The following is a 23,921-nucleotide window of genomic DNA, read 5'->3' as shown; positions in this document are numbered from 1 at the left end:
ACTGGGATGAAGGTTCACGTTCCAGCAGGACAGTGACCCTAAACATACTGCTAAAGCTACACTGGAGTGGTTTAAAGAGAAACATTTAAATGTCTTGGAATGGCCTAATCAAAGCCCAGACCTCAATCCAATTGAGAATCTGTGGCATAACTTGAAGATTGCTGTACACCAACGCAGCCCAACTAACTTGAAGGAGTTGGAGCAGTTTTGCCTTGAGAAATGGGCAAAAATCCCAGTGGCTAGATGTGCTAAGCTAATAGAGACACACCGCAAGAGACTTGCAGCTGTAATTGCAGCAAATGGTGGCTCTATAAAGTATTGACTTTGGGGGGGGGGGGGGGGGGGGTGAATACCTATGCACACTCCAGATTTCTGTTTTTTCATCGTAATTCTTGTTTGTGTCACAGTAAAACAACAGTGTGCACCTTTAAAGTGGTCGGCATGTTGTGTAAATCAAATGGTGCTAACCCTCCAAAAATCCATTTTAATTCCAGCTTGTAATGCGACAAAACAGGACAAACACCAAGGGGGATGAATACTTTTGCAAGACACTGTATTATCATAACCATTTTCTGTCTGGTTTTTGCAGATTATCGGGATGATCTTCAGCATGGTGCTGTGCTGCGCAATCCGGAACAGTCGTGAAGTCATCTAACTTGATGACCTTTTGAACTTTAACCTCTGCACCAGTTTTCAAGATCAACAAAAGTCTTGTTTTCCATCATTCAAAACATCCAGTCAGAATCTAATGGAAGGATTTCTTACTTTAAACCTTTTTAGTTTGTTTGGATTTATTAATACGGTATTTTTTCACTTTACCTGCTGGATGGGTGTCGTTAATATTACGTTTGTGAAGCTGATTTAAAGAATTTAATTTAATTTATGTATTTCCGTCGATGTTGAAATGAGATGCGTAATTTAAAGACTGGGGGTCTCTGGAGTCACATGACTGAGGGAGATTAGACCAGTGAAGTCCAGTATAGCGACTGTCCTAGCGAGTGTAAATAACACACGAAGTCGTATTTAATGGTCCGAGTGCACTACCCCTCAGGAGGGTGTTTTAAGAGGCATGAGTACTGACCACACTGTGTAGTTTGGGACGCGTCCACAGTCGAGTGATGAAGTTAATCTAGAATTAGTGCTTGACCGCTTGTAGATAAATAATCCTTGGTAGTGCACTCAGCCTTTTGGACCTGATTAACACCATAATCTGCCAATTTGAATTGCATTTTTGACATTTGCTCATATCCACATTGCATTACATAGTCACCGAGGACAGATTTGTGCATGTTGTGATTTATACTCCCTTTTTGGAACACGTGTGATGGAGGATATCTATGCCGTGCTGTTGGTTTGTGTAGGAGTTGTCATTTTGGAGTAATTCCTGTTCGAAGATGATGTATACGATCAGTTAAGGTGCCTTGCTCTTTTATACGACTTATATCACCTGAGATCTTCAACCTGTCCAGTTTATATAATACAGATGCACCTGTTTGTGTTCCAGTCTTCTTTTTAACACACGCTTGTCCACTTCCTCTTGGTTGAGGCCATTACCCTACCCAACTGAGGAAATGTGTTGTGTAAGTGTTAATGAGCGATCAAGTTGACCAACGTTCACACTAGCAAGTGAGAAACTGTCCGTGTCACTTGTAGTTTGTCACCCGTTGCTTTGTCGCTTGCTAGTTTAAACTTGCAGTACTTCAAGAACACAACTTCCTATTCCCAGAGTTTCAAAATGGAGGACAAAATTTATAAGAGTGAAAAAAAACACTTCCCAGTTTATGAAACTGCTTTACTTTCCTGCTAAGTAGCTAATTAACATACCAGCTAGCTAACTAACATTCCAGTGTAGAAAACTAATGCAGTTCCATCAGCTGTGTCTAAATTTTATAGCGTTTGTGGTGCATATAGTGAATAAGTGTGTATAAGGACTGACGTTTGGATCCTCTCCTTGTGCTCCAAGTGCACAATTGTTGTACAGGGCTTTCCCCAGAAAAAGATATCAGAGTGGTGCTACTGATGCGGAGCCCATCCTGTAAGCATTGGCCTGGCCTGGAGGGCCCCGAAGGCTGCTAGCGGGCTCTGGCGGCATGCTCTCCTGGAAAATTTTAAAATTAGAGACTTCAAATGGTGCAATCTGGTGGCATGTAGGACTGATTTTAGGTACAATTCAATATAATTAAACTTGCTGTTTTTCACCTTGTCAAATATGCAAGAGGCAAAATGAGATTTGAAATGAAAACACTAGAAATAGTCAAGTCAGAGAAATATTTATTTTATTGCACCACAAAAAATGCATAATATTGAACAATATAGCAGCAGAAATCAGAATATTAACAGTACAGCGGTCAACTACAGACCTGCAACCCAACAGGTAAAAGTCCCACACAAAAGCCTGCAGTATAGTACCAGGAACAGAATCGACCTCAAATCACGCAGCAGCGCCATAGTGACCAGCGCCGAGAGCGTGGTTTTATGTCTGGTTGTGAATGGCAGTCAGTGCACGCAGCGAAACCTTTTATTTTCACTTCTGGGTTGAGTACCAGGATCATCTAGACCTATATTTATTACTCATTTTCAGAGGGGAATAGGAGATATTTAAGTGCAAAAAGTAACTCTGCATTGTTCAATTTATGGTATTGATTTTTTTTTTGCAAGTGAAAACATAGCGTTGAGCGTCACGTATCTGCACTTTGGGGAAAGCTCTGTTGCACATAATGTAAATGAAAGACACAACTAGTGAAGGGAAGTCGACGAGTACACTTCCAGGAATGAAACACCTGATTAGCAAAAACTCATGAATAAAACATGGCCTGAGTGAAGATCAGTAGGAATTCAGAATGTTTCCTGAAGTAGGTGTAGTTTACTAAATTCTCTTCTTGCAGACGCTGTTTAAGGCATGTGCTGATATTATACAGTGTATATATAACACGCAGTACTCAACAAACGTGATACAGTTAGCATTATTTTGGACACATAGGTCATGTTTGGACTTTCAGAGAAGCAGCATAAAGACAGATCTCTTATAATTCTGGACAAGCCACTCACATTATTCTCTTCCCTGGACAAGAACGAACATGAAAGACGGAATGACCACTCAGTCTTCAGTACAATTCAGACGCGATTCCTGACGTGTAGATATCTGTTATGGTAGTTGCAGCAAAAGTTCCACTTCATACTTTTCAATTTAATACAAACTGCTTAAATATAACTAGGATTGAATTGAAACTGTCGCTGAATCTTAATTTCAGTTTTGCAGTAAACTTGAATCCTTTCCTTTAAAATTTGAACCACACAAATGAAATGCAGTCTTATTGTTGATTTATATTTAACAGTTATTCCATGAAATCGAGTCGTACCTGAGCTGATAGTCGTCTATAATCCGTGTACGACAAGATTGAGTGGAATAACTGTTTTATTCTCAACACATTCACTGGATTTTGAGAAACAGAGCATTTTTATTTTTTGCAAATTCGATAAATAAAAACTTTATACAAAACGTCCGACAAAATCATTTCCACTTAGAATGTAAACAAACCGGCGAAATGACAGGAGCAATTTGTGAAAAATGTGATAATTCTTGAAAAATAAAAAAGATACGTTCTTACCATCAAATACTTTTATTCCATATTTTGTTGCTGGGTGTTTTGTTGTCTTGTTTTTTTTGGATTTCTTCTTGTTCTTTAGGGTTTTTTGGTAGTTGGCAAACCAACTTAAAGCTACAGTACCGACACCGACTGGGCTGGAGTGTGGAACAGGAAATACTGGGGGGGGGGACAAAAAACTATATTCTTTTAGCCAGTTCTGTTTCTTTTAAATACTTGATAATTTCTAGGGTTTTGTTTTTGAGTAGTTTTTATTTTGTCCTCGGTTGGTTCAGCAACACACCATTTTGTTTTTCTCTACTCACTGTATATGAGCTGATATCCTAGTAGTGGAGTAGCCAATCAGAGCGTGTGATTGCTCATATCCAGTGAATGTGGATATATATATCACACACACAGTATATTTCCATCTACGCTTTTGCACATGGCTACAAAATTACCAAAAGTGTGAACTATACACGTGATAGGGTAGCTACAGTTTCAGGTAAACCAAGAGGTTAAAATTGTAATGAAAAGTCAATAATTTGTTGAGACATTTAAAAGGAAGTGGTGCAACACACCCAATGAAACTTAAATTTAAAAATACTTTAGCTCGACATGTTGTTTCACTGAACTTCTGTTGATGGACCAAGGCATAGACTTATTTGTGTCCAAGCTAAAGATGATGTATAATGAAGCTGAATCTCAAATGAAATACAGCTGAGATACACATTAACATCACGGTGGTGGTGTTTAAAAAGGATCAAATTTAATAGCAGCACATGCCTAAAGTTGGTTAACAGGATCATAACGTTAACAGGGGACCTGTGTGTTCATTTAAAGGAACAGTCCACCGTACTTCCATAATGAAATATGTTCTTCTCTGAATTGAGACGAGCTGATCCGTACCTCTCCGAGCTTTGCGCGACCTCCCAGTCAGTCAGACGCGCTGTCACTCCTGTTAGCAATGTAGCTAGGCTCAGCATGGCCAATGGTATTTTTTGGGGCTGTAGTTAGATGCGACCAAACTCTTCCGCGTTTTTCCTGTTTACATAGGTTTATATGACCAGTGACATGAAACAAAGTTCAGTTACACAAATTGAAATGTGGCGATTTTCTATGCTATGGAAAGTCCGCACTATAATGACAGGCGTACTAACACCGACGGATCAGCTCGTCTCAATTCAGAGAAGAACATATTTCATTATGGAAGTACGGTGGACTGTTCCTTTAAGGGTGTGTGTGTGTGTGTTTTCATGGCTGCTCAGAATGCAGGAAGTGCATGTACAGTGTGCTGTATATAATGTTGCATGGCTTTCCATAGCAGCTTAGATCAAACTTTGTGTGTAATTATTTTTTAACAAGCTTTTTTGTTTTTTTCATACTGTAAACACAGCATTGCAGTTGGTTATTTTTGTCGTTGATGTTTTTGGTATTGAATTGTGTAATTTATTTATTGACTGATGAGTTCAAACAGCAGTTAGGCTTCTCAGGATGGAAGATTGACGTAAAAGAACAAATAAACTTTTCTGAGGTTTTACCTGCTTGTGTTGTTTTGTTTCAGTTTCTGTTCTTACAGTAAAACAGTGAAATTAAAATCATTTGAACTAAAAAGCTTTTAGATTTCCAATGGAAATGACAGTCGGAGGTGACAGTCATTTATAGCTTATACGGCTTAGCTGTAGCATTTACAATTTTTGAAACACTGCAGAAAAAGCCTGTTCACTGAAGGGGAAAGGATGCAGGATGTCATTCGTTATCTCTAGCCGCTTTATCCTGTTCTACAGGGTCGCAGGCAAGCTGGAGCCTATCCCAGCTGACTACGGGCGAAAGGCGGGGTTCACCCTGGACAAGTCGCCAGGTCATCACAGGGCTGACACATAGACACAGACAACCATTCACACTCACATTCACACCTACGCTCAATTTAGAGTCACCAGTTAACCTAACCTGCATGTCTTTGGACTGTGGGGGAAACCGGAGCACCCGGAGGAAACCCACGCGGACACGGGGAGAACATGCAAACTCCGCACAGAAAGGCCCTCGCCGGCCATGGGGCTCGAACCCGGACCTTCTTGCTGTGAGGCGACAGCACTAACCACTACACCACCGCGCCGCCCTCAAACATTATCATCCACATAATTACATCGGTTATGGTATGCAACAACCGACTGCTGCTACAGTGCAAAAAGTTTATTTTCTCTCAAATGCATCTTTAGTTTTAGTTGAAGATGTAGTAATATGGATATAAAAAAGTATTTACGCATAATAAATACTCAATGTCTACCTTTTTACTGTCCACATTTAAAACTCAGCCCCCCGTGTTGCATCACACTTAGGATGGGCGGGCCCAGGCTAGGTGTACCCCGCCTTTCGCCCGTAGTCAGCTGGGATAGGCTCCAGCTTGCCTGCGACCCTGTAGAAGGATAAAGCGGCTAGAGATAATGAGATGAGATGAGATAATGTTTCACCCTATAAAAGAAAAGTTTAACTTTCCTACCACCTGTTGGATGAACAATAAATATCATTGAACAAGGAACAGGGCTTTTCTGGCACACGGAGGCAGACAACACACTCTGCGATTAAAATATTAATCAGTCAATCTTAAAAATGAAATAAAGTATCAAGTTTTATAACATTTTATTTTATAAAATATAAAAATATAGAATTATATGTCAGTGTCTAAAGTGGACTAGATCACGGGCGATTGCTCTAAGACAGGGGTCACCAAACTTTTTTCTCTGGGGGCCACATTGTCGTTCCTGACTGTGATGGGGGCCGGGGTCGGGTCAGCTATATCACATAGAATTGTATAACCCAGACAAATATGACCACCAGCAGGCCTCATTGTGTAGTAGAGATTACTAGCCTGGCATGGCCATATCCCCACTACTATATCCACATGACTATATCCACACTACTATATCCCCACTACTATATCCACACTACTATATCCACACTACTATATCCCACACTACTACATCCCCACTACTATATCCCCACTACTATATCCCCACTACTATATCCCCACACTACTATATCAACACTTGATTCCTGGCACATATTTGTTTATCTTTACTAGTGGTTTGCAAAAGTAATAATCAAGTCTTCACACTTTGTTTTAATTTGAAATACCACTGATATTCCATTTATTTATTTTCTAATAAAAATAATATCAAAGCTGTCAAGGTAAGAAACATCTGCCTAGTTGAGGTGATTGACACTGGCAAAGGTGAGTGGAAAATTATAAATTGTAGGTAGGCCTGTTGATATTATTAATAATATTAATAATAATTGTATGCAGCACTTAATAAAGGTCAAATAAATAGGCCTATAAAATAAATACATTTAAAAAAACAGTGAAATTATAATATGAGCAATAGATTAATAGATCACAGCAGTTGTGCTGTGTCCTGCACGTCATTGCTCTCATCCATGGCCAAAGCAAAAAACTCGAATTCTGACGCTCTCTCATTCAGCTGGTCATACACGTTGTCCCCCAAATCTTCGGTTCGCCTGGTCATAGCATGTGCGGAGAGACTCACCGCGTTGAGCGCATCCTTCTTGTCGGGACACGCCTCCTCGGCCACAGCAAGCATGCATACTTTAACAAAGTCCCCATCAGTAAACGGCTTTCCATGGGTAGCTAGTAGGTGAGCTACCTTATAGCGAGCTCGGACAGCAGCCTGGTTGATCTGGGTTTGGTGAAGGAATACATTCTGTTGTGCAGCCAGTCCGCATTTCATCCTCCGAATCCTGTCTTCTCTTGTTTGCCCTCGCAAACTAGCATACTCTTTGTGGCATAGTTCGAATTACGTGGGAGCCAATGGGAGCTGAGCTCCCATTCCCTCAGGCTCCCATGAAAGAAGCAAACTTAATTTTCTGTGCAACTCTCTCAAAAACGTCATATATCACCATAATAAGCTTGAATAGCCTATATCACCATATAAATAAAACTCATTTCATTTCCGACCACCATGCAGCCATAACTTTGTATTGAACGTGTTATTAAACCGCAACATGTACGGCTGTACTTCACCACCACACCACTATGCGCGCAAACTGAAATTTGCAGCCTGCGATATCGAATGTGAAGTTAAGTCCGAAGAAGACTTGTCCTCTATCTCACAACGATCTTCCTTTGTTTAACTATATATATATATATATATATATATATATATATATATATATATATATATATATAATTTGTTTCAATATATATATATATATATATATATATATATATATATATATATATATATATGCATATGCGCAACACCGTGTGTGTGTGTGTGTGTGTGCGTGCGTGCATGCGCGCGCCTGTGTGTGAAAGCTGTGCACTGCAGTGCGCAAAAGTGCGCTGGTCCAGGAGAGCGAGTATGCATTGCTTTTTTTTTTTTTTTTTTAAATAGAGACCCCCATAGGGTCAAATTTATAATTCGAACCCTGCTTTGTGGCGGGTTTCATAGTGACGACGCAGATTATATTCTTTGAAAACCGGCACACTTTCTTTACATACAAGACAAACTGCACGGTCCTTACACTGAACGAAAAAATAATCAGTGGTCCACTGTTCTTTAAAAACTCTGCACACTCTGCCAGCTTTTCGCTGACCGCTAGCCATTTTGCTGTCCTGAACACTGACAGTTCTGTGCGCATGCGCTGCCTGTCACTGCTTGATCGCGAGCATATGACGAAAATTCGGAAAATATGAATAGTTCATTTTATAACTAAATATCAATTTTAATTGATAAAATCAACAAAATACAAGATGCAGACATGTTATTATTTGCCAAAAAGCAATTTAAAAAAATAGGCCATGACCACTTTTGGGGATTGCCTCATAGGGCCGGTTCAAGTGATGGGGGGCAGAGGGGCTGGGGGGCCGGTCAAAGGGGGGTGGCGGGCCGGATCTGGCCCGCGGGCCGTAGTTTGGTGACCCCTGCTCTAAGACAACGAGGGAGGCTCAGCCTCCTCTAAAAATGACGAGCATCGTGTAGGATGAATTGCGCTAGGCTTATGTTATAGCCGACCTTATAACATTGCTATTTCAGATCCAGAATCATAGAAATATATGTGCTCAACCCACTACAGTGCGAAATCATTCCCTTATAACTTTAATGTGCGCGTGAGTTTTTCCCCCTCGTGACAGCGCGATGCAGCCCAGCCTCAGTGGACTTCAATGTCATTTGGTTGCTATGCGCTTTCAATCTCAAAATGCAAGACGATTATTGGACAAATACTGCGAAAACGCCCGCCCACGGACTCCAAGCCTCACATGGGTGGGATATGGCAAAGCTTTCCGCGAGGAGACTGGTGATTGGTGAAAGCGGACGGATATTTTCTTTGATTGACAGCTCGTTTCAAATATAGACAGGCAGCGGTGAATTTCAGTTCAGTCCCATGCGGATTCGCAAGTGCTGTGGTGTATTGTAAGAGATCAGCTTACATTTCGATTTCATTCATTACATATGGTTCCTACCAGCTTTTTTAGTTTGTATATATTTTCATTGTAAATAAAGTGTAAATATAGTGTTGTCAAGTTTGCTATCTTAGTTCCAGAAATTTCGTTTATTTGAGTGACTGAACTTGAACTTGAGGGGGCTAGTCAGCTAGCAAGAAAGCTGCGCACGGATGCCAAGCATTGCTGATTTAATTTTGGCGAAGCCATTTGCCAGTCTTCCTTTCGAGGAAAAAATTAAAATTAAAGAGCAGGGTAGACCAACGCCTCAAACTGACTTGGTGAAAAAGGTCGGGAATAATACTCGTTCCTTTCAGCTCTCCTGGTACGAGAAAGTGAATTGGCTAACAGCAAGTGACCCACATCAACAACAGTAAATAGGCTACTTTAGTAATATGTCATGGATGGACCAAAAATATAGAATCTATTTAAAATGTTTATGCTGAGTATATTATATTGGAATATATATTTCTCTGGATATGAATTAAACACAGCTACAATTTGGAAAACATTTTTAAACAAAAACACAGCCGAGAACATTTCACACTACAGACCTGGATTAAAAGTGAAGGGTTATCAAAATTGTCAATAAAACATTTCTGTCAAAATAAGTAAAATATAGGGAAAGTGTCATTGAATGAAATGTGTGACACCCAGCTGCTGAGGTTCCTGACAAAGAGCTGCTTTCAATAATGATCAATTTTTAAACAACATGCCACAATTTTAAAATATAAAATGTTAAAATATACCCCCCCCACACCACCATCATGTATATTGGACAGTAGGCTAATGGGCCAAAAGAACCTGTTATTTCACAGTTTGTGACGCTGCCAACAATCAGCCAGATCAGAGGCAAGAGTATGGGCAAAATTGATGTTTTTTCTTTTTTCTTTTAAAATCTGGAAATATCGTAACCGACCAGCCTCCCCTGTTTAAAAGACTACCAGCCGCCACTGGACTAGATACTGCAGTTCCTGCAGAAATTTGTGATGGCAAGTCTTCAGCATCACAAACCCAGATCAGCACGTCAATTCTGCACTAATAATCTGTTACATGCCTAATGTTACATTTAACCCTATGCTAGTCTGACCCTTTTCCCCTTCCATATTTCTGGGACGAGACAAAAGAATTCATTTGACCCTTTTTCCCTCATCTATATTGCCCATATAACAACAAATGTGTCCCTTTTCTGAATCCATATTGCCAGTATGATAAAATAGAACAAATCTTCCCCTTTTCCTCATCCAAACTGTCCAAATGATGAACAAGAACTAATTTGTCGCTTTTCTCCATCCATATATAACATTTTTAAGTCAGTGCATTACTTCACTTAAGATGAAAATAACATAAATTATTCCTCAATTAGTTTAAAACATTAAAAAAAATTACAGAACCTCAGCTCTGACAGAAAGTAATCTAAAATCGTCCACTGTTTCATTGGTTGTTTTCCGAAATAGTGTTCCTCTAATACATAAATGTACTGATTTCATAATTTCAAATGACACTCTAGTTCTTATCCCCGTCATTGCAGTAGCATAATCATCCCCATTTTTCTGTGAAAATTTTTCAGCTAGGTTCTTAAGGAACATTTGACATTCGGTTCCCATGCCTCCATTGGTTCCAAAAACCAGGGGTGTGAAGGTACCCATTTCTACACTGAGGATTCTTTGTTGGTATTTTCTTTTCTTTTCGTTCTCTTTTTCTTTGAAAATCTCCGCTGTATGCTTTTTCTGGTTACTTTGGGAGTGTACATGCATTACATGGATGTCAAAGAATGCTGTAACTCCCCTGGTCCAGAAACCTCCAGCCTTTATATCGAGTCGGGCTTCAGGACTTCTATTGGTGGACTTCAAATCAAAACCTTCATTGTCTAGTGAGATAAGCCTCGGTTCTGCCTCTACGGTATTACAGACTTTACCAAGTAGTGTCGTCAAAAGGTCACGAATACCATCATGTCTTTGAGCCACAAAGCCCCCTCTTTTGCAAGATAAGGCATGGTTGACGGAGAAACTTGCTCCACAAGTACAAAAACTTGGAAGGTCAGATAATGTGAGGTTGTAGCGCAGTCTCAAGGAGTCCCTGAATTCTTGTTTTTTTAAGGCAAAGCCCTGCTCTTTGATGGGTATTGCGTTCAGCCATGAGCTGGCACCTTTGTCCCTCGCTTGTGTAACGTATGTTAGTAGATCTGTTGAGAGGGAGGCGTCGATGTGTTCCATTTTAGATCTCGTTATCACTGTCTTAAGTGACTGTTGCTGTTTCTTCAGGTCCTCCGTTGTTGAAGGCATCACTGTACTTTGCGATACGATTGACTGTACATGTGAAACCGTTATTGAAGTTGAAGCGGCGTATTGTTGAGGCGCTTCTTCTTTCAATGCAGGTATGCCTAACCCTCCCTGAGCAGGGGAAAGAGTTATAAGTTCGTTTAACATGCCAGGCAACAGATCTGTTTGTCTAAACAATGTAGGCAGAAAAGTTCGTTGATGGTTTTGTGAATAGGATAGAACTTATCATTCGCATAAAATAAGTGAATTTTGATTTATACCCCTTGGTAAAGGCAATATAAGCTGAATGCGGTTGGCTCTTTGCAAACTCACTGAGTGTTTCAATTTCTTCCTTCCATTTAAAAATCTTCTCGTAGCAGTATTCATCTTTATAAATCTTGGATCCTATCACAGCACCCAGATGGTGTTTACCTTCTGTAGTTATATTGACTTCTCCATCCATATTGCCTGAATGACGGAAAAGAACAAATTTGTCCCTTTTCCCCATCCACAGAGTTATCAGAAAGCCCTTATAAACCCCTCAGACTCTCAAAACTCGGAAAATATTCACAGAGTCACTGATATCGTTCTGCTCAGGTGTGGATCGCTGATCAATCTGATGCCAGAATGTGTAGATTTTGCAAGATTTATTTTTGAGAGTTTAAAAGATGTAAGAGCAGTCAATAAGTGTAAAGTCTCTTTTAAACAGCTGGTATAAGAAACTCAGAACTGGGGCAGTGTGGTTTATTTACAGCAGGGAATGACCTGCTTCACTTCAGGAAACTCACGCCATCATTTTGATGCCAAAAAAGTGCAGATTTCATGGGATTTTTATTTAAAAACAAACAGGCAAAAACTTTTAAACTTGTAAACAAATCAATATTCTTGATAATCCATTATGAATAATATAAATATTTCAGCAAAATACATTAAATAACGAGAAAATATATTTATACCAGAAGTGAGTTAGGCGATGCGCGTTAACCGATATGCTAGCACCTCGACCCCGGACACAGATATGAGGCAATGCCTCGGGTCCAGTCAGGTCCAGAGTTGCCACCGGAGTTCTTCCTACAGTTCAGAGTGGTTTCTTTTATATATGTGTTGAGAGTGAACTCAGCAAACTGGTTGAAAATGTTCCATCATGAAAGCTTTTCCTTTTAGAACGCTGTTAGCACAGTAGCCACTAGAACGCTAGCAGCTGCTCGCTAGCTGGACAGTAAATGAGCCATTTAGCTTTTTCGAGCTACCTTCTCTTCAATCCTGACAAACAACATATCTGCTGAAAAACAAGCTGTAATTAATCTACAGGAGAAGCTCATAACATATTATAGGTACATTTCCATCAGTCTTAGCACTGAGGAGCACAAAGAAATGCCGACAGCCATGTTTGGGGGGGAGGAATGAACTTGTTTGAAGGATAGTGAGGGTCAGATGAAGCTTCATGAAACACTGAAGCTTTCCAGTAGATTGTGTTGAGAAGTGCTTCATTTCTCGAAGCTTCACTCGCTCACTAAAGACACCTACTGGTCAAACGAATAATCACACAGTCATACAGATGATACAGAGGCGCGGCACAGCAGGGCATCAAACCGACCAGGGCATCAAACCGACCAGGGCATCAAACCGACCAGAGCATCAAACCAACCAGGGCATCAAACTAACCAGGGCATCAAACCAACCAGAGCATCAAACCAACCAGGGCATCAAACCAACCAGGGCATCAAACTAACCAGGGCATCAAACCGACCAGAGCATCAAACCGACCAGAGCATCAAACCGACCAGGGCATCAAACCGACCAGAGCATCAAACCGACCAGGGCATCAAACCGACCAGGGCATCAAACCGACCAGAGCATCAAACCGACCAGGGCATCAAACCGACCAGGGCATCAAACCGACCAGAGCATCAAACCAACCAGGGCATCAAACCGACCAGGGCATCAAACCGACCAGGGCATCAAACCGACCAGGGCATCAAACCGACCAGGGCATCAAACCGACCAGAGCATCAAACCGACCAGGGCATCAAACAACCAGGGCATCAAACCGACCAGGGCATCAAACCGACCAGAGCATCAAACCGACCAGAGCATCAAACCGACCAGGGCATCAAACCGACCAGAGCATCAAACCGACCAGGGCATCAAACCGACCAGGGCATCGAACCGACCAGGGCATCGAACCGACCAGAGCATCGAACCGACCAGAGCATCGAACCGACCAGGGCATCGAACCGACCAGAGCATCAAACCGACCAGGGCATCAAACCGACCAGGGCATCAAACCGACCAGGGCATCAAACCGACCAGAGCATCAAACCGACCAGGGCATCAAACCGACCAGGGCATCAAACCGACCAGAGCATCAAACCGACCAGGGCATCAAACCGACCAGGGCATCAAACCGACCAGGGCATCAAACCGACCAGAGCATCAAACCGACCAGGGCATCAAACCGACCAGGGCATCAAACCGACCAGGGCATCAAACCGACCAGGGCATCAAACCGACCAGAGCATCAAACCGACCAGGGCATAAAACCGACCAGGGCATCGAACCGACCAGGGCATCGAACCGACCAGGGCATCGAACCGACCAGAGCATCGAACCGACCAGAGCATCAAACCGACCAGGGCATCAAACCGACCAGAGCATCAAACCGACCAGGGCATCAAACCGACCAGAGCATCAAACCGACCAGGGCATCAAACCGACCAGGGCATCAAACCGACCAGAGCATCAAACCGACCAGGGCATCAAACCGACCAGGGCATCAAACCGACCAGAGCATCAAACCGACCAGGGCATCGAACCGACCAGGGCATCGAACCGACCAGGGCATCGAACCGACCAGAGCATCGAACCGACCAGAGCATCAAACCGACCAGGGCATCAAACCGACCAGAGCATCAAACCGACCAGGGCATCAAACCGACCAGAGCATCAAACCAACCAGGGCATCAAACCGACCAGAGCATCAAACCGACCAGGGCATCAAACTAACCAGAGCATCAAACCGACCAGGGCATCGAACCGACCAGGGCATCGAACCGACCAGGGCATCGAACCGACCAGAGCATCAAACCGACCAGGGCATCAAACCGACCAGAGCATCAAACCGACCAGGGCATCAAACCGACCAGAGCATCAAACCGACCAGGGCATCAAACCGACCAGAGCATCAAACCGACCAGGGCATCAAACTAACCAGGGCATCAAACCGACCAGAGCATCAAACCGACCAGGGCATCAAACTAACCAGAGCATCAAACCGACCAGAGCATCGAACTAACCAGGGCATCAAACCGACCAGAGCATCAAACCAACCAGAGCATCGAACTAACCAGGGCATCAAACCAACCAGAGGATCAAACCCATATCCTATCAGGATACATTTGTAATATATTCTAAATATACACAGTACTGTACAAAAGTCTGAGGCATCCTTTTTTTTTATACAAACTTTGTTATAGATTTCTATTTTATGACTTTTACACAGGGCGGCACGGTGGTGTAGTGGTTAGCGCTGTCACCTCACAGCAAGAAGGTCCGGGTTCGAGCCCCGTGGCCGGCGAGGGCCTTTCTGTGTGGAGTTTGCATGTTCTCCCCGTGTCCGCGTGGGTTTCCTCCGGGTGCTCCGGTTTCCCCCACAGTCCAAAGACATGCAGGTTAGGTTAACTGGTGACTCTAAATTGAGCGTAGGTGTGAATGTGAGTGTGAATGGTTGTCTGTGTCTATGTGTCAGCCCTGTGATGACCTGGCGACTTGTCCAGGGTGAACCCCGCCTTTCGCCCGTAGTCAGCTGGGTTAGGCTCCAGCTCGCCTGCGACCCTGTAGAAGGATAAAGCGGCTACAGATAATGAGATGAGACTTTTACACAAAAACATTTTAGAGTCCAAACATTAGTTTTTTTCTGGCACAAAATTAAATGTTAGAGGAAAAAAAAGGTTGTTTATATCTGAGCAGCATATTCCATAAGAGACACTTTTCAGATGAAAAAATAAAGCATAATGAAGGCTGCTGGGTTTTGGTGTAAAATGAAGAAGTGAGTGTGACAGTCAAAGTGTGCAGAAGAACTGTGGCTGGTTCTGTAAGATGCTCAGGAAAACCTACAGATCATTTCCACATAAAACTGACCTCACTGGACCTCAGACGGATTTTTTTTTTAAAGCAAAGGGTCGTCTCACACCAAATACTGACTCTGTTTCATTTATTACGGCTCACTGAGTATTGTTTATAGTATTGTTTTAATGTTAAAACATTTCATTTCATTACTTTTAAGCCATTTTTTGTCAACAGCATTTCTTTACATGTGCCTAAGACTCTTACACAGGACTGTACATTCTGAATATAACTTAGTAATTCAATTCATATATAATATATTTTTTAGTATAAATAATTAGTGTATTTAGTATATTTTGTCTTATATGAAGGAACTGAGCAACGTAATAGATCAGAATAATGGTATGACGACAACTACAGGTGTGCTTTGTGAGTATAGTAGGAAATTATGTGCTTGTGGGACTGGACTGAAAAATCATTTTGATTTTTATTAAGGAATAGAATTTGTTCCACAGTGTTGGGGCTCAGACAATTTTTTTTTAAACAATTTCACCCACCTTTGTAAAAAATACTTTTTCTCAGGAACCAGAAGAGGCTGGGGTCCACAAACATCTCAAAACAAGGAGATGTAAATGTGAGGATCCATCCTTCTGTTTTGCCCAGAGCATTCTCTGATCTAGAAATGTTGGGCTTTTAAATATCACTTGGGAATAAAAACCGACTTTAAATATTGAAAATGTAATGGGATCAACGGTTCCATATAAAAACCCATCAGAACACTAAATATGGAACATTTCACCTGATTAGTTGATACAGTTGTAAAATGCTGCCATACAGGTGAATATTTTCTTTTTGTTCCTGGCTCCATTTTCAGGCTCTCACAGAAAACATCATGACTTTACTCGACTCAAATATTACAAAATCTACAATATAGTTAAAGACATAAATGAGCGACAATACCTGAGAAAAACACCCATAAACAGATTGTGCAACAATAGTTATGTTTTTATACAAAGAAATGAGACCAAAGTGTCATTTAAATACAGATTTATTATATTTGCTTTCTCTTCAATTTAGTTTTATAGTTATAGAATAAAATGTCTGTCAGCTTACAACGCACCAGTCTAGATGTTAACAACGCCCAGATTGTAGCCCTTCCCTTCTGTATATGGGTCTGTCTCAGAAACTGGGTACTGTGGGGGTTCCACACTAAATATACTCACAGTCAATAAACTATACAGTTTTGAATGGTGATGTTGGTTTTAATTTGAAATAAAATGATGAAAGAAATAATACAGATAAAACTAAATCTTTGATGTGAATACTCTATTCAGAATTTGGCAAAAATTCTGCAAATTTGTGGGAAAATGGCGGCTTGATCTGGGACATGATAAATGGTTGACTCCATCGCATTCGCTTAAAAAGGTTGTAATCCACTGAAAAGTCTACAGTTATCACTAATTGTATTTTAAGTTGTAACTTTATCCACCTAAGGATTGGTGCGCTCACAGAATAATCATAACCGCAATAAAACATCACGCAAAATATTTGATCACCGTTGTAACTCCATTTTCCGCAAACCCAAAACCAATACGATCGTGTGTTTTGATCTAAACGGAAAGCCTCAGGGTCGAGGTCACGACCTCACCAAAAGTAGTAACTTAAAATCACTACGCCGTATAAACATTTAGCTATAAATCTGCGATTTTGTTTTTTAAAACGAAAGCTGAAAGTTAGGTATAGAATATGTTTCTTACAGAATGTGTTACGATGGTAGCTGGTCTTGTATGAATTTCTGAGCTATAAAATGAGTTGTGGTCTATTTTTTACCGTAGCGTGTTATTTGTGTGCGGGGAAGGACACACATTAACAATTTGCATGTGTAGAATGGAATTTTCCACTCCAGCAGTTAGAAGTTGATCGTGCTTCCATTTGCGGTCTTTCTGTTACGTGGGTGATCTGTTCGGACGTTATCACTGAAAAGGTGAGTTTTGACAGTTTTATTTTGTTTTAGTCTTGCAGTATAAGGCAACAGAATGTTTCTTTTTCATCTTACTTTCATATTTCGTAGTGTTTGCGTAGTTTTGGCCAATATTTTGCAACCATGGTCAATTTAGATCAAACTTTTGATAGAATCTACGGCCAGTCATTTTGCCCTGCCCCCGCCTCGCGCTCCGTCCGGTGCGGTAGTGATGTCCTGTTGCTCGCGCGCCGCAGCAGAGACCCGCGCGGCCTTCAGCCGGTACAGTCGCTGTTCTTTTACCACCGCCGTTATTCTCATCTTTCCGGCGTGTTCTTGATTTTTCCATTGTGTCCTATTTCACCATATCAAATACCCAAACTGTATCATATTATTCATATTTAAGCGAATAATCAATTCAGTCATCATAACTTGGCATTTTTAACCCAAGCAATCAAAAAGAGGAAATTTATTCAATATTTTCACTCATCTGTGAAGGAGGGGCTTTAATTCTTCATGATGTAGTTATTTTATATGGAAATCAATTTTGCAAAAGCATTTAGGATAAAGTGGCTAGAGATAATTAGATGAGATTTGAATTGTAATCAAAAAAAATTTCCACAGTGGAGGCCAGATAAAGCAAGATACTATCTATATTCATATTAAACATGACAAAAGAAAGATTGAGTGTTAGGTAAACGCAAAAAAAAAAGTAAAATTAGAAAATTTATTTTTTTATCATAATGTCCCAAATGAGAGACCAGTTTCTGAGACGGACCCATATCTTGAACATGACACCTTAGACGAAACAGTAGTGTCACTCTTGTTCGAGGCCTTGTTTGTCATTGGTCACATGGTTTTATGCAACTTGATCCATGCCTTGAAGCTGGGTTTCATTTGGCACGCCATCGAAAACTCAACACATGCTGGCCATCACTCCTGAAGGGGTTGCACTCTGGCAGTTTGCCCAAGTTGCCACTAGGGACATAAAACCATCTCTAGTTATTCTTTATGGGAAAATTAATGATTAAAAATGGCAATTTTAAAAAATGAGCAGACCTACAGTTATCTGTATACAAGCACTTGACTCAGGCACAAGACAGACGAGTTAAAACTGGTTTGGGGTCAATATCTCAAAACCTCTGGGAGAAGAAATGGTCAGAAATTTGAAGGAATAAGAAAGAACAGAGAACAATACCGTATGTGATTGTTTCACAATCACATCAATAATGATAGTTGGAATATAAAATACTAGACACCTAGTGTACTCCTTTTCAAGTGTACTTACAAATGCTAACTTATAAAAAGTACTCTAGTGTACTTTTCTCCAAGTACATACCGTAACTAGCATATCATAAACACCTTTCTAATTTAGCTAGCGTTAACTGTTTCAGCAGTTTGTGCTACAGGAGCTCTTCTGTGAGATTGGACCATGTGGGCTAGCCTTCATGCCCCATGCGAATCAATGAGCCTTCAATACCCATGACCCTGTCACCAGTTCACCAGTTGTCCCTTGGATCCTTGGACCACTTTTGTTTGGTATTAACCACTGCATACTGGGAACACCTCACAGGATGTGCCATTTTGGAGATGTTCGGACCATCGCAATTTGTCAAAGTCACTCAGATCCTTACATTCACCCATTTTTCCTGCTTCCAACACATCAACTTCAAGAACTGACTCTTCTCTTGCTGCCTGATAAACCCCGCCCCTTGACAGATTCCACTGTAATGAGATAATCAACATTACTCAGTTCTTCACCTGTCAGTGGTTTTAGTTTTATGGCTGATCGATCAGTGTGTGTCTGTATATATTATACACCACTGGTATTTTTAATCCGAGCTCCATCCGGGACGTGGAGAACCAAAACTGTGACATAAATATCTGTTGCTCGTGAGGAAATTGATGAATTGTTTTGATAAATTCGGGGACTTTGTTTGTGAATGTGTCGGTATAATAAAAAGAAAATCACATGTTGGCTTGAAGATATGAAGTTTATCTTCTCGTGTTGAAAAACTCGCATTTTTCATACAAAATACATCACGGATCTGAGTGACATGTTTAAATAATATTGTCTGGCTTTTTTCGTGGTCTATCAGATATATTCCATTCAGCGAGCATGATACTGAACGAGTCGAAGATGAGTAGCTGAATGGAATATATCTGATAGACCATGAAAATAAGCCATTATTATTATTATTCATACACATTCCTTTCGGGTGTTCAATGCGTCTTTCTCTTTCAAAATTCTCTCAAAATCTTCTGTATTTAATGAAGCAAACCTGGCGGCCATGTTTGTTTACAAATTGTCACAGTCGCTCGCTAGCACGGAAGTTTTATGTCTCCGACGTGTGACGTCATGTTGTCTTGACAACCATGCAATATCGTAAACCATATTCAACGCTCATTCTCCATTGGGTAGAGTGACGTAATACACGTAGGATAAAGCGATATGCTAACAATATTGCATGCTATCAAACCAAATGAATGAAAACCGCTAGAAGGGAATAGAACACATTTTTATTCCATGGAAAAAGTGTCCTGTATGGATAATAATTTCCAGTATTTCACTCCGATGACATCGCTCCCAATGTTGGAAAAATGGAGAACCGGTTCAACATTAAAATTCTTTTGATTAACTTTTGTATTTTTGTGGATGTGTCCATATAATATAAAGAACATTCCATGGTGGTGCGAAGATATGAAGTTTATCTTCTCGTTTTGAAAAATATTTCACTCATTCACTTTGCTCACTTGTGAATCTGTTCACCACTCGAAGATAAACTTCATATCTTCACACAACTGTGTAATATCCTCTATATATAGCACATTGTAGCGCGAATCGCGTGTGGGTGGAGCACAGAGGACGGCAGGACAGAGATCAGGTTTGTTAACCGGCTTTATTGCCACACTTTTCAGAGTTGCAACACTGTTTTCACTAGCGCGAGAGACACACACACACACACACACACACACACACACACACACACACACACACACACACACAGCGTCTCGTCCGGCTCTCTCTCTGCTCTCGCTCTCCCTCCTTAAATAGGGCGGTTTACTGGGGAGAACACACAAAACAGGTTAATGACACTCAGGTGAAGCGATTCTGCCACTTACCTTCCCCAACTCCGCCCTCCTGTCACAGACCGGTGCTTGACCACGCCCCCGCTGCCACATACCCCCACCGCCCGACTCAGGCCGGGCGCCCGTCCGGCCCGCAGCCGACTCCCCCCCCCCCCTTGACGGGAGAGGAAGTCCGCCACGACCATCTGCGCCCCCGGCCTGTGGACCACCTTGAAGTTGAAAGGTTGGAGCGCCAGATACCAACGGGTGATCCGCGCGTTGGCATCCTTCATGCGGTGGAGCCACTGGAGGGGCGCGTGGTCCGAACAGAGGGTGAAAGAGCGCCCCAGCAGGTAGTAACGGAGGGCGAGGACCGCCCACTTGATGGCCAGGCACTCCTTCTCGATAGTGCTGTAGTGCCCCTCACGCACTGACAGCTTCCGGCTGATGTACAACACTGGGCGGTCCTCTCCCCCCACCTGCTGGGACAAAACGGCCCCCAGCCCTCTGTCCGACACATCCGTCTGCAACAAAAAGGGGAGAGAGAAGTCAGGGGAGTGCAAAAGTGGCCCCCCACACAGTGCAGCCTTTACCTCAGAGAAAGCCCGCTGGCACTGCTCCGTCCACTGGACCGGATCTGGCGCCCCCTTTTTAGTGAGGTCAGTCAGCGGGCTGGTGACGTCCGAATAATTAGGTATGAACCTACGATAATAGCCAGCCAGCCCCAGGAACTGTCTCACCCCCTTTTTGGTCTTGGGTCTCGGGCAGGCCGCAATCGCTGCTGTCTTATTAATTTGGGGACGCACCTGCCCGTTACCCAAGTGGAAGCCCAGATACCGTACTTCCACCCGCCCAATCGCACACTTCTTCGGGTTGGCAGTGAGCCCCGCCCGCCTCAGCGACCTAAGGACGGCCCTCAGGTGTTGCAGGTGCCGCTGCCAGTCATTACTATAAATGATTATGTCGTCTAAATAAGCGGCCGCATAGGTGGCGTGGGGCCGGAGGATCCGGTCCATCAGCCGCTGAAACGTAGCGGGCGCCCCAAACAGCCCAAACGGAAGTGTGACGAACTGGTGTAAGCCGAACGGTGTGGAAAAGGCCGTTTTTTCCCGGGATAATGGACTCAAGGGGATCTGCCAATATCCCTTCGTCAAATCCAGTGTCGAGTAAAAGCGAGCCGTGCCTAGTCGATCAAGCAGCTCATCAATACGAGGCATTGGGTACGCGTCGAATTTAGACACCGCATTGACTTTTCTATAGTCCACGCAGAACCGGACCGAGCCGTCTGCCTTGGGAACCAAGACCACCGGGCTGCTCCAGTCACTGTGGGACTCCTCGACGATGCCCATTTCGAGCATGGCCTGAAGTTCTTCCCGAACCACCTTTTTTTTGTGTTCGGGTAATCTATAAGGTCGGCTACGCACTACCACCCCCGGGGGCGTCTCTATGTGGTGTTCTATGAGGTTGGTGCGTCCGGGCCGGGGCGAGAACACATCCGAAAACTCGGCCTGCAACTGGGCGACCTCCGTGAGTTGGGTCGGGGAGAGGTGGTCTCCACAGGGGACCGGAGAGGTGCGAGATGCCAATGACCCTTTTTGGATCTCCGGCCCCAGCTCCGCCTTCTCCGGAACTACCGACACCAACGCCACGGGGACCTCCTCATTCCAGAGCTTCAGCAGATTGAGGTGGTAGATCTGTAGCGCCCCCTCCCTGTCCGTTCGCCTAACCTCATAGTCGACATCCCCGACTCGCCGTGTGACCTCGAAGGGCCCTTGCCACTTGGCGATTAATTTGGAGCTCGACGTGGGCAACAGGACGAGTACCTTATCTCCCGGAGTGAACTCTCTAAGGCGCGTGCCCTTGTTGTACAGGCGGGTTTGCCGTTCCTGGGCCTGCCGCAAATTCTCCTGAGTTAAGTGGGTGAGCGTGTGGAGTTTTGCGCGCAGATCCATAACGTATTGAATTTCATTTTTGCTCTGCGAAGGTCCCTCCTCCCAATTTTCCCGCAGTACATCTAAGATGCCGCGCGGCTTACGCCCATACAGTAATTCAAATGGGGAGAACCCCGTGGAGGCTTGGGGGACCTCTCGCACTGCAAACAACAAGGGTTCGAGCCACTTATCCCAGTTACGTGCGTCCTCACTTACGAATTTTTTGATAATATTCTTGAGGGTGCGGTTGAACCGTTCGACTAAACCGTCCGTTTGTGGGTGATACACGCTGGTGCGGATCGGCTTAATACCCAGTAGCCCATACAGTTCGGCCAGTGTTCGTGACATAAACGAGGTGCCTTGATCAGTCAGAATCTCTTTCGGGATTCCGACCCGGGAGATGACGTGGAAGAGAGCCTCTGCAATACTACGTGCGGAGATATTGCGAAGAGGCACCACTTCCGGGTATCGCGTTGTATAGTCCACCAGAACCAATATAAAGCGGTACCCTCGTGTTGACCGATCTAATGGCCCGACGAGATCCATCCCAATTCGTTCAAACGGGGTCTCGATTAATGGTAGGGGGCGCAAGGGCGCTTTTGGAATGGCCGCTGGGTTTACTAACTGACATTCGCGGCACGCCGTACACCACTTACGGACGTCGCCGCGAATCCCCGGCCAATAGAATCGGGCCATTATCCGGGCGAGTGTTTTATCCTGCCCGAGGTGTCCCGCCATGGGATTAAAGTGAGCCACCTGGAATACCAATTCCCGACGGCTCTTTGGAATTAACAACTGGGTGACATGCTCCTTCGTCTGAGTGTCCTGCGTCACTCGGTATAACCTATCTTTTAAAATGGAAAAATAGGGGAAGGTCGGGGTGGCATTCGGCTGGAGCGTTTGACCATCGATTACTCTCACTTGGTCAAACGCGTGTCGCAGAGTTTCGTCTCGCGATTGTTCCAGTGGGAAATCCGCGAGGGATTCCCCAATAGAAAGAGGAGGAGCCGGGGGCCCCTCACTCTGTCGCGGAGATGACGTAGACGGCCCTGCGACCGCAGCTCCAGCCAAAACGACACCGGGACCCCCCCCGGCTAACCGGCAGGACCCACTCTTTACTAGGTGTGCCATCAACCCCCGGAATCCCGGCCAATCAGTCCCCAAGATTAAAGAGTGGGTAAGGCGAGGATTAACCGCCGCCTTCACTATAGATTTGTCCCCTCTGAAATGTATGTGGACCGACACCAACGGGTAGCAGTGAACATCCCCGTGCACACACAACACCTTCACCCCTTGTGCTCCCCCCAATGCCTCGTCTTGCACCAGGCTTTGGCGGATCGAGGTCTGGTTGCAACCCGAATCCACCAACGCCTGATAGGTCGCCCCTTGTACACTTACCGGTATGCGATATGCTCCGGCCTGATCGAGGGCAGCCTCTGGCGCGTCGGGGATCCGCACCACCGCCCCCACCTCCATCGCGGCACACTGTTGCTGCAGGTGGCCCGGTTCCCCGCAGCGCCAGCAAACCGGCCCGGGCCTCCCCTCTGCAGCTGTGGACTGGGGGTCACTCACCTGAGGGGGGGGGAGAGA

General features: G+C 43.5%; 1 protein-coding gene across 1 annotated transcript in view; it reads left to right on the top strand.

The window, feature by feature from the left end:
• tspan2b (tetraspanin 2b) overlaps positions 1-5,124 on the top strand; it is an 81,097-nt gene extending 75,973 nt beyond the window's left edge. Inside the window, exon 8 of the mRNA XM_060938602.1 lies at positions 590-5,124. Coding sequence (XP_060794585.1) covers positions 590-655 — 66 coding nt within the window. The 3' untranslated portion in view covers positions 656-5,124. The remainder of the gene's footprint in view (positions 1-589) is intronic.
• The last annotated feature ends 18,797 nt before the right edge of the window (positions 5,125-23,921 follow it).

Source organism: Neoarius graeffei, chromosome 13 (assembly GCF_027579695.1).
Source record: "Neoarius graeffei isolate fNeoGra1 chromosome 13, fNeoGra1.pri, whole genome shotgun sequence".
NCBI classification, from domain to species: Eukaryota; Metazoa; Chordata; class Actinopteri; order Siluriformes; family Ariidae; genus Neoarius; species Neoarius graeffei.
Note: the sequence above shows the minus strand (reverse complement) of the source record. Positions and strands in the feature narration are given on the sequence as shown.